The sequence below is a fragment of the Chaetodon trifascialis genome, chromosome 2 (genome assembly GCF_039877785.1).
Source record: "Chaetodon trifascialis isolate fChaTrf1 chromosome 2, fChaTrf1.hap1, whole genome shotgun sequence".
Taxonomy (NCBI): Eukaryota; Metazoa; Chordata; class Actinopteri; order Chaetodontiformes; family Chaetodontidae; genus Chaetodon; species Chaetodon trifascialis.
This window is the reverse complement of record NC_092057.1, coordinates 8,367,425-8,379,710: the sequence shown is the minus strand read 5'-3', so window position 1 is coordinate 8,379,710 and position 12,286 is coordinate 8,367,425. Positions and strand designations below refer to the sequence as shown.

The 12,286-nt window shown below is 44.3% G+C and overlaps 1 protein-coding gene across 1 annotated transcript in view; it reads right to left on the bottom strand.

Annotated features, from left to right (window-relative positions):
* The window catches only part of kcnh1b (potassium voltage-gated channel, subfamily H (eag-related), member 1b), a 37,198-nt gene extending 26,490 nt beyond the window's left edge, over positions 1-10,708 (bottom strand). Inside the window, exons 1-5 of the mRNA XM_070974109.1 lie at positions 10,556-10,708; positions 4,106-4,229; positions 3,916-4,022; positions 1,182-1,310; positions 283-401 (exon numbers count right to left, since the gene is read on the bottom strand). Coding sequence (XP_070830210.1) covers positions 283-401; positions 1,182-1,310; positions 3,916-4,022; positions 4,106-4,229; positions 10,556-10,628 — 552 coding nt within the window. The 5' untranslated portion in view covers positions 10,629-10,708. The remainder of the gene's footprint in view (positions 1-282; positions 402-1,181; positions 1,311-3,915; positions 4,023-4,105; positions 4,230-10,555) is intronic.
* Between the last annotated feature and the right edge of the window lie 1,578 nt (positions 10,709-12,286).

Sequence of the window (12,286 nt, the reverse complement as noted above, 5' to 3'; positions counted from 1 at the left end):
TCATGAATTAACACACTTCACTAATAAAACTCTCATTAGTTTCTGATTCTGAAGTGGAAAAAGTATAAAAATCCATTAAAATCTGTTTCTCAATATGATGTCATATGAGACACGAAAGGTGTGAGTTTGGTATCTAACACACATTTTAAACAGGCGATCATGAGGCAGCACCACCCGAACGCTCCTCTGCCAGGAGAAGGAGGTTTCTGTAAGCTGAATGGACTCCACCTGCACCACCTTCAGGTAAAGGCTTTGCTGAAAACAGGAAGGACGTGATCTCACCTCTGCCAGCCGTGAGTGTTTGTGGACATTCTCTCCTTTGTGGACGGCTGGAGCGAGCTGCTGAAGGACTCCTCGACTGCTGGTTAGAGCGCGAGTCAGACGGGCGAATTTACCCCAACCTGCAAACCAGACAGAGTGACACAGACCTCAGAGGACAGGACACATCAGAGACAAACTGAACAGGAGCGGGACAGGCTGAGTCTACCTCCAGTGTTCCTGATGATCCATGACAAGCAGCATTAAATGAAGCTTGGATCTTTAAGACCCATCATGAACTCTGGATTAACCCTCCAGAAAACGTCTTTTGATCGAAGTGAGACTGAGACACAGTATAAAATACTACACCACCTACATACGACACCATCAGGTCTCACCGTGCTCAGTGAGTGTCAAACAGAAACTGGAGCCTATAATCACTACTTTCAGTAAACTAAAGTGACCAGTTACGATGAGAAAACGTATTTTGAAGAGACACCTGGTACAGGTAGAGACTCGGGGTCTCTGCAGCTCTGACGGGTAATGAGGGGTCCTCCTCTGAAACGTGGACCTCTTAGCTGGACGACTCACCAGTGGACGCTAACGCTCATAAGTGTCTTTCTCTTTTATCACATTGCTTGAATATTGCTGTCTCATGCATCACTAATCTGCTGTGAAATGTTACAGCTGTTGGACTGTCGTTTCTATCTGTGAGTTAATGTCTAACTCTAAGTTCTTTGCTTTGATTGCTGCTCTGGTTTGACTGATGGATCTGTGGACTGACAGACTGTACAGCCAATAAGAGCCAAGTGTTGGGAGTCAGGTGAACTCTGATCAGCTTAATGACTTTGTCTTCAGTGTTGAGTGCAGTAAATCAGTGTGTGACCACAGACACAGTGTGCTGCAGTCAGGGACCCGCCCACCTTTCGAAGAGTCATCCTCAATTGGCTGCTTGAAGGCGGTGATGTCACTGAAGGTGCAGAGAAACAGGACGACTTTGTCCTGCTCATTTCTGATTGGAGCGATCTTCACAAAAAACCAAACGGGCATCCCTGCAGCACAGAGAGGAAACAAGCCGTCAGTCAGTCGAGGCAGAACGGTCAGATCACTGCAGCCACTCATTCACTCATTCATGAAACCATGTTCACTGTGTCAGAAAGTCAGCAGAGCGAGAGGACATCATGTGGACGTCACACAGATGTCTCACGTCCAACTAAAATGTCCCTGAATATTTCAGGCCAGATGAAATAAAAACATGACGTGTTCAGAGTGAAGACCTGACCTGAGGAGCTTTGTGTCGCTGTGGTGCCACCAGTTAGACCAGTACACATCCAGTCTGTGACCTCCTCAGCCTATGAACTAACTGGGAAAACCTCCATCCTACCTGGTCCAATCTGATTGGTTGGTTGGGTGGTTCAGATAAACTGCAGCGGTCGTTCCTCAGCACGTGTCTCTGAGTGTGTGTCTCGTACAGTGCTGCTGTAGTATGGACGGGTCCCATACTGCGCTCATGTACAGTACTCCTACTCATCACACTACTCTGATTCTTTACGCCACCATGATGTGAACCTGCCGTCAGTGGAGCAGGGAGGTGGTGGAGGAGGTGGAGGAGGAGGAGCTCTGTCAGCAGTTTGGAGATATTTCAGGAGAAGTGATGATGAAGAAAGTAGAGCAGACTCTGCTAACTGTGGAGAGGACGAGTGAAAGCAATTTGATAAAACATAGAAAGATAACAGCACAGAGTTCAAGCGGTTTGCTGTTGCTAGCAGCAGGAAACAGCAACAACCAGGTCTGCAGCGAACGCCGGAGGAGCGAGAGAAGACGTCCAGAGACCAAAGACGTTCATCTGTTCTGACTCAGTTACCCTGAAAACTCGTCTGATGCTTTGAGATCAGCTGTGACTCCTGCTGTGACTGAGCTTCAGAGACTTCTGACCACAGACTCAGACGACAACCACGGCATCAACGCAACGACCGACCCTCAGCTGCAGCCTCAGAGACGTAACTGTCATCATCATCGTTTTCAGATTCACTCTCTGCTGCCAACTGTCTCTCTGCCAGCAGCCTCTCAAACATCACAGCTGAAGCATAAACTGTGATGTGTTCATGTCCTTCAGTCATACAGAATAAACTAAGGGCTAAATGTCTTTGATGCTCACAGCATTTCACCTCAACAGGTATCTTTTAGATTGACACCTGGCTGCCGTCACGTCACGTAGGGACTAGTTAACTCAGTCTTTTTTGCTGCTGATGATTTTAGGATTCTCTGTGTGTCTCCTTGTCTGCATGTGAGGGGGATGTGGACTGTGGTGAGGGTGGTGGGACGGTCCAGGGTGGAGCGTCGGAACATTTCCCTTATTCTAAATCCTTGTGTCGACAGGTATGCACACACATGGCCGGCTTTGTTTACTCACTGCTCGGCTTGTGTCACACTGTGTGCCAAACTGGAGCGGAAACCACACCCAGCCACCTCAGACCAGCACTGTGCCGGTCTGGATTCAGAGCTCACGCCGCCTGAACATGGCACGATCATCACAACCTGCAGAGATCGAGCTTGGTCATCAGCAGCAGAGAACAGCATGTGGACTCTGACACACAAACACAGCCTCAAACTGGCTTCAGGTCTGCCACTGAGAGTCGCACATCAAGACAACCTGAGGACCACGGACAGTTTAAACACATTGATTTCATTCTCAGAAGTAACAGAGTTACATATGAAGGCAGAATCTAATGTTATGATTTACCAAGTCACTGTGAGATGGACTTGGAGATGATGAACGTAAAAACAGTAATAAAGATAATGAGCTACAACAGAGGAAGGAAGAAGAAGCAGAACAGCATCATTTCATTACATCAAGTCCATAATGAGTGATTCAGGTATCGTCCAGGTGCTTCGACGGCCTCTCCACCCAGAGTGTCTGATATTCTTACATTCATCAAGCTTGTTGTTTGAGACATAGCTGTAAAGCAAAGTTAAAAGTCTTCAAGATGAACATTCAGGATGCAGTTTGGGTTTGACAGGAACCTCTGACACATACTTTGACCGATCGAGTTAAATTGAGGGTTGAATAAGGAGCCCTGGTGGCCAAACTGCATTCAGTCAGTGTCATTTCCTGTCAGCTCTTTATCAAAGGGAATTAAACGACACCTGTCCACATGCAGAGGAGTCACTCAACAACACACTGGATGGCCAAGCCGGCGTCTGGTTGGTGTCTGTGAGTGTCGGTGAACGTGTGAATGAGAGGAACAACCTGCAGCCCTCTGGATAAAAGCCACTGACCAGCTTTTAAACAGGCCGGCCACATTCTGCTCAGGGCGTCATGTGATGCCTGAACTCTAAAAAGTAACAGCTGGTGACGGTTTGGTGCTCAGAGCAGAAAACAAAGGTGCAGAAGAAAAATAAAGAAAAGCTGAAGTAAATCAGTGAACTTGCTGATTCATTAAGCTCATTAAGTCAGACACTTCTCTCCTTCACTGACGAGCTCTGCTGCTGAAGGCCGCCAGCTGTCAGCATGGCGTGTCCCAGTTTAGGATGTGAACTGGTTCTCGAGGTCTTGAGGTCCTGAGTTTCTGGGTTTTTGGGTATTCAGGTCAGATGAAGCACCTTTAACGCAGACTGTGTGACATTCAGAGTGCTGTGGAAAACTGCAGTACTCACGGTTTTTCTTGTACATCAGAATCTCAAAGGAGTTCATCTCGTAGTTCTCAAAGGTCTGTCTGACCTTCTCGCTCGTCTCTTTGTCTGTCAGCTCTCCGTACATGAAGCTGCAGGAGGAAACAGAGTCCAGCACTGAAGACTGGGACAACAACCACTGATCCAGAATCAGCGTGAGGGGGCAACGTCGTACCTGCAAGTGCTGCTCTTCTGCATGACCTCGGCTCGATGGTAACCCGACAGCTTGCAGAAGCCGTCATTGCTGTAGACGATGGGCCAGTCCACGATCTGAGCGTTCCCCAGCACGAAGTTGGTATCTGACCACAGAAACCAGTAGGTTAGACTCTGTCTCACCTGAGCGAAGCACAACAGAAACCTTTAACAATGTTCTGCATGTGACTGATTCAGGCTGCAACTGACACTTCTGTTATCATTTATCCAACCAACCGCCCTCAACCCAAAATATATCAGTTTACTCTCAGAGAAGATAAGAAAACCAGAAAATATTCACATTTGGATACATTTAGCTGAAACCAGTGAATTTTTGGTAATTTTCATTAAAAATATCATATTTACGACACACAGTGTTTCTTATTAACATTCAGTCTGGGCACTGCAGTCCAAAGAGCTAACAGCCAATCACAGTCCACCAAACACAAACACACCAGTTTACAGCACACAGAGGGTTTCCCTGACTCTGTGTGTGTGTGTGTGTGTGTGTGTGTGTGTGTGTGTGTGTGTGTGTGTGTGTGTGTGTGTGTGTGTGTGTGTGTGTGTGTGTGTGTGTGTGTGTGTGTGTGTGCAAAACCATCATGTAAATCATTAGAAAATATTCCGTCTCTTCAGGCTGTTTTTGCTTCTTCTTCTTCTTCTTCTTCTTCTTCTTCTTCTTCTTCTTCTCTCTCTCTCACTTCTCTCCTGATTGGCTGAATTAAGAGTTGTTTTTTTTCAACCTTTTTTCAACCAGAGTTACTGCTGATCGATGGAGCAGTGAAAAATGAACCAAGAAGGTTTTGAAGAGTTTTTTTATTTTTTTCCTTCTGTCAGTTTAAATAAAGTGTGTTTTACAATGTTAAATTCCTGATTTGTGAATGGAGTCTGGTGTCTTCAGTGAGAGCGATATAATAGCTGTTTGTGGTTCAACAAGAGGGATCTTACTCTAACTAAAACGTCAATCTCAGTATGGATCCTTTCCATCATCAGACACTAAGAACAACAATCTGAGTCAGCGACAAACGAAGACACTGGTGGACGTTCATTTCCATGACAAAAAAAAAACACCAGCTGGGATTACACTGCAGCCTGTTTCATGGCTCAATACTGGACCAGTTTAAAGAACTGGTGTCCCCGTTAGCAGCATGAACACAAAAACATGGGACAACAGTCACAGATAATATTTGACGGGAATTTGTCCCATTTGGCCAGGACACTGAAGTCTTCCAGGACGCTTTCGGGAAACTCTGCACACTCTGCATCACTTTGACAGACTGAAAGTGAACCGTAGGTCAACCTGATACGAGTGTTATATCTTGTGGTTACGGCCGATTCTGCAGCAGCAGGAATGAAGACAACTGACTGAGGAAGAGAAGCAAACTAAAAGAGACAATGACACGGATGAAGACGTGGGATAAAGAGGAGGATTCAGATCTGATCCTGGACCAGCCTCGTCCTCACAGACAGGTATGTAAAGAGTGAATGTTGATAACTTCAGCTTTTTCATTAAAATGACTTAATGAGTCGTAGGCCAACATGTGGCCTCGTGGTACGAAAACACATTTTACTTATCAATCTTACAAAACCACAAATACCAGCAAACAGCTGCTTAAAAAGAAAAATAGAATTGTTAGCTGCTCCTGTTAGCAGCTGCTGTTAGCGGCTCCTGTTAACAGTTAGCTGTTGCCGTGTACTCATGGATGTACAGACTGGATCACTGGGTCGCTGTGATACTGAAGAAAACTTAAAAACATGAAGATTCTTCTTCTTGCAGAGATTTTAGGACTTCTGTTCGATTTTGAAGCATGAAAATAAGTCAAGGCATCACGTGAAAGCACATTGTTAAGTCAGACGGAAGCTAACATGTATGTGTAATAACTGTAGATAATGGCTTGTACAGTATTCTATATTTCAAGACTTTCATAGCAAAATTTCAAGTTTTAATGTTTCACTTTTGTCCAAAGCAGCAAGACTGGTGTTGACGGAGGTGTCTGGCAGATGATGCATTTTATGGTTCAGCTGAAGTTGACGGCAGATAAACTGCATACTGCTGGCATGAATGTCACACAGCTGCAAATGAAACTGCTTCCTGTATCTCAGTGAGTTGATTGTTTCGACTATAATATCACAGAGCCTCACGCTTAAACATTCAGGTATGACTTCATGAATTTTTCAGATTTTTACATCCATTTTTCAAACAAAAGCCTGAGCTGAACCCCAGCAGAGGAAACGCAGCTCAAGGTTTTAAAATGCTCCTAAAAATCCTCCAAGGACTTGAACTTCATGACTCCGCTGCAAAATGCATGAGCGAGCTGAACGTCGTTCAGCTCAAACAGCCACGACAAACAAAACAAACATGTCAGCCACACTGAAATGCACATTAATGTGACAAGAAGCTGAAAGTATCATTCTCATTTGGTGTATTTTAATAGTCAATTTTCCCTTTTTCTTTCATTCGTATCAGACGTTGATCAGATTTTTGTATCACAACAGCTTCATGTCACTATTTCAACATAACAAAAAAAAACCTCCATCAGCTAAACTCCATGTGGAGCTGAGATTTAATGAGACGAGATTGGCTGCACAGCACTCACTAATTATCACACCAATTAGGAGGTTTCCTCATATTTCGCTGCTCTTCCCTCTAGCGCCACCATCAGGACAAATGTTCCATTGTCTGATTTGTGCTGTGATTGAGACTGAAGCCTCTCGGGGACGCTAGCAGCTCTTCAGACTCTAAAGCTTCATTTAATTAGGTGGGGTGAATTGGTCTGAGCACCACAGAACCAAATTAATTAATTATTCAGCCATAGTTCATTGTTACACTGAATTAAACAGCAGCTGACCACCGCCGGCCTCAGAGTCCGTTGGCCATCATCTGATGATGATTCAGCCTCAGAGGACATCTGAGCCATGACTTCCTGTTCTGAACGCTGGTCATTGTTTACAGTCCGATTAGCAACGTGACCTTCAAACTCAGCAATGCGACATTTTGGTGAATCTCTACACACATAAATGCAAATAAAGACATGTTTAAAAGCTAATAAAAAGCTAAATCATCATCAGACGATAGCCAATGGGTTCCTCCGCCTTCGCTCTTCACACGGACTGGTTTGTAGAACTGACCAATCACGCTCAAATGTGGTGGGCATTCAGAGTGAAAACAGCACTAAAGGTGCTTCCAGGCTGCCATCTTTGTTTCCGGTGTCAACACAGCGATGGTGCTCTGGTGGACGTAGAGAGCTCTCTGCCACTGAAGTGTGAGGGAAAACATGCAGGAGCTGATTTACAGAAGGTAAGTTCACGGATTAGGCGATGCGCCTCTTTAACTGACAGATCAACAAGGAGCAAAGCTCCAAAGTATCTGGTCTCAGACAGTCAACGACATTTATGTTCCTGGTTAATCTTAATCTTGTCATATTGGCGTCCATTTAAACTGCAGCCCACCCTGCCAGCTGTGTGAGGAGATGACATTAGATTGATAGCAGCAGCAGCCTGTGGTGTAAAGGTGGGCAGGAGTCGAGGTGGCGGTGTGATAAACGACCGCTGCAGAGGCGACCAGAGGCATGTATTTATACTTCCAGCTAAATGCTAACATCAGCATGCTAACATGCTCACATTTATAACCTTAACATGTTAATATTTACTGCATTCGCCATTTTAGTTTAGTATATTAGCACGCTAACAAGAGACAAGTGCAGCTGAAGCTGGTTTGAATGTGATCAGTTTTAAAGGTATTTAAATGTGTTGGTCAAATGTAAATGTTGACTGATGATGGCGCTAGATGGAAAGTCAGAAGTTAAGTCCAATCATCCTGAGGGGAACATGAACGTCTGAACACTCTTGACAATCCATAAAACAATTATTGATTTCAGTCTGAAGAACCCGTTCAGCATGGCTGAAAACACAAAGGGCTGTTGGTGAAGCGCATTGTTTCAGGTGAGACGATGACATGTGATCCAGTAAATCCAGTTTGAGTGGCAGATCCGTGAGTTTGAAGGTTTATCACACTAAAAAGTCTGCACAGGAGCTCTTAATACTCTGAGGATTTGACATCTTGGTGAAGTCTATGGTGACAGTAACACTCCACCACCAGGTGAACAGTAAACACACCATTCATCCCGGCTCAGCTTTGGGTCTGAGGCTCCATGTGGGGTCATCTGATGTGCAGACAGGCAGACACTGTCAGAGAAGAGCTGATTCAACTTTCTCATGAGTTTCTCCTGGTTTTCCATTTTTGTAATCTTTCTAAGTAAAAAATAAAGGTTGGCTGTAACGCTGACGGACGCCATCACAGCCTTTCTCATGTGTTTGCATCGAGCAGAAACATGCTCCATCAGTGACTGTATTTACATCATCATCATCGTGCTCAGATTCACCCTTTGCTGCCAACTGTCTCTCTGCCAGCAGCCTCTCAAACATCACAGCTGAAGTATAAACTATGATGTGTTCACGTCCTTCAGTCATACAGAATAAACTAAGAGCTGAATGTCTATGATGCTCACAGCATTTCATCTCAACCAGGTATCTGATTCTGACACCTGGCTGCAGTCACATCATGCAAAGACTAGTTAACTCAGTCCTGCTCTGATGTTGCTTCGTGGTGATTTTAGGATTCGCTGTATGTGCTCTAATAGAAATGTGAGGGTGGTGTGGACTGTGTGAGGGTGGTGTGATGGTACAGGGCGGAGTGCTGGAAAATTCCCTTTATTCTCAAATCCCAGTGCTGACAGGTGTGAAACCGCTGAGCGATCATGATGTAAGAATTTTAGGAGCTAAAATATGATAATAAAGCAGGAAAATGAAATAAGGAAATAAGCTCAGATGTTCACACAACAAGGATTATACACAGAGACACAGTATACACACACACAAACCTGAAGTGTGTGTGCATGTGTGTGCGTGTGTGTGTGTGTGTGGGGGGGGGGGGTACATGTACACGACAGAAATGCTGGTCTGTACCTGTCTGTCTATACGATACTGTCCAAACTGAAAAGTTGAACAGAAAAGCGGTTAAAGGAGCAGAAACAGTTGCAGCAGTGAGGACAGTGAGGACAAAGCTGAACTCAAACGACAACAGAAGACATGAAGAAGACCCACAGCAAAGCTAACGGCTAACCACAGCAGACGAATACTGTTCTGCCAAAGACGACTGCATCTTGTGAAAAGCACCCGACCACACCTGACCACCTCCGTCACACCTTCATCGTCTTACGGTTTCAGTCCCTCGTTCCTTCTAGGAACGCATGCAACATCCCATCATACTTATGTAAAAACCTCAGTGGGTTTTTGTTTATTAGCATTATTTTAGTTAGCACTGCTTGATGGTTCCTGATTGGTCATTTTCTACAAACACTGATACAGGATGGAGAATATTTTCTGTACATACTTGGATCGGTTTCTGCAGTCTGAATATCACGGAAAAATTTAGCCTTAATAACTGAAACATCATTATATCCATCATTTTATGGAGCAGTGTTCAGTGACCTTTAGCTAACAGAGGAAAGGTGTCCTTCGTGTTACCTGCTGCTGGGCAAACACACCAACTCTATTATATTGATGGCAGAAGAGCATAATGTCCAACTCATCCTTAAAGATATAAAGATTATATATACATACTCTACTTTGGCTTTACATGTTAATGTGAAATGCCAACTAATTATTATTTTCATTATTGATAAAGCTGCTAACTATTTATTGATAATTGTAAAATGTCAGAAACTACTGAACAGCCCAAAATAAATGTGTTCAACTCACAATTAAATAAACAAGGGAAAAATCAGCAACTCCTCAGTTTGATTTCTTTGAAAAATAAGCTTGATTTCAAAACACAAATTTTTGATTTTTTTTTTTTACACAAAGTCAAATATAGGAGAGGCAACATATAGTTTCTTTTATTCTTATTTACAATAATAAGGAAATTTCCACTTAACATCCTAAAAATGAAGGTAAGTATGTGCTCGGCTAACTTTTTAAACATGAAAATATTATTAAAATATAAAACTATGTACTAGTATTGAAATATTATTGTAAACCTTGGTTAACTAGCCTTTAACAAAATAGAAGTATAGCCAGACAAAACTTTATGAAAAAGAAGGTAAATATGAGCTGCTGAGCTTTAAAATCTGACAACAAAAACAGTTTTACCTTACAAAGACTCACAGTGGGAGCTTTCCTACGAAGAGCTGGAAGCTAATCAAGACAAATACCTGTTAGCTTTAAGAAGTGCAGGTAAGCTAATGTTAGCCTACTATGAAGGTAATGAACCAGGCACGTGCAGGTTTTCTGGAATAAAGAGCCTATTACAGTGAAGCTGTCTGATGATGAAACAACCGAACAGAACCACGAGACACTTCACACCACAAACAGGCTATCTCTGTTGCAGTCCAGGTGTATAAACCGGACAGAACCGGACCGGACCGGATCCTACCGTTAGACCTGCGGACGATGTTCTCCAGGAAAGTGTTCTGAGGGGCCACGAGACCCCGCCGTCCTCCCGCCATTCTGCCGTCCTCCTGCAGCGCGAGGCAGAGCTGCTTCCCACCGCTCACATATCTGATGCTGCACGAACCCCGCGCGCTGTAGAGTAGGAGCTCCCTCACCCCTCCCTCCCTCCTTCTCGCTCTCTCCCTCCTTCTCTCTCTCTCCCTCCCTCCCTCCTTCCTTCTTCTTCGTGTCTCTCTCTCTCTCCCTGTCTCTTCTTCATGTCTCTCTGTCTCTCTCTCTATTGGCAGATGGTTGCAGCAGGAGCTTTGAGATGAGCCACGGTGAGGCTGTCTGTGGTAGAGAGAGCTTAGAACATACTAGGAGAGAGAGAGAGAGAGAGAGAGAGAGAGAGAGAGAGAGAGGTAGAGGATGGTAAAGAGACACCTGCAGATGGTGACAGAGGGAGAGAGAGAGAGAGAGAGAGAGAGAGAGAAACAGGTACCTGCTTCATACATCATTACATCACCCTAGCCCACCCAGCAGCGTCCAAACGGACGACTCCATTGGAGCTTATTAACTGTCTCCATCTACTTTCAGCACAGACAGTTTAAGACGCAGAAGGTCTGAACGAGGGACTGAGGTCTCTAAAGCGGAGCTAAGTGACATCTCGTGCCTCTAAAAACCTCCAGAGACAGGAAGGAAGGAATGTCCCTGTTAGTGCAAACAGTAAAACAACAACATATTTGGCCTTTTCACACATTATTGTCCAAACCTTTGAAGAATTAATGTACATGATGAAGTTCATTGTGTGAATTTTTTCTACATTTGTCCTCAAGCTTCAGAGTCCCAACGTCTTGGTGCAGCAATGTCCTGCAGCTCAACAGCAGCAAAACAAAGCAGCTGATGGTGGACCACAGGAAGTGACTGGGCCTCCATCAGTGGGACTCTGGTGGACAGAGCCAGCAGCTTCAGGTTCCTCAGGGTTCACATCAGTGGGGACCTGATCTGGACTCACCACACCAACACCCTGACAAAGACGTGCTGAGCAGTCTTCACTGCTCCCTGTGGAGCTGAGGACAGTGAAAACTGCTCAGCACGTCACCAGGACTGAGAGTCCATCCACGGAGGACGTCTACGCCCAGCAGAGCAGGATCAATCGCCTCACCACAAACTGATCGGGGACAGCTTCATTGTCCCTGCAGGACATGAGACTGATGAACTCTAGACTCTCAAACTCATTGTTGGTCACGCTTCATACGACTGTTCTATGTATTTATTTCTCCCATTTAAACCTGATATATGATGATTGTCCTCTCATTGGTTGTGTTGTTGTTGGACTGTGGGACAGCTAAGAATGTCCTCACCACTGCTTGCCTCTCGTGACTGTGAAGTCCTGAAGCTCTGCGGATTGTTGGGCGGTGTCTCCCCCTGCTGGTACTGCAGCGTCAGTGCAGCAACAATGACATAAACAAGGAGAAAAACACACAAAAAAACAGTCTGAGTTTTTAATATTTGTCCGTTTTTGAACATGTGTTGTAATAATGTCATCATACTGATTATGTGATTAGTCTGCGATACGTTTTCATGTGAAATGATGATGTTTGCAGTTTATCTGTAATATTTTTGATTTGCAGATATTTTTTACTCCATTCTGCTTTTGTTTATTTAAAGTTTGCTTTATTTAAAGTTTTGTTGCTGTTTAATCTCAGTTTTCATTTGATTTTGGATTTCTTTT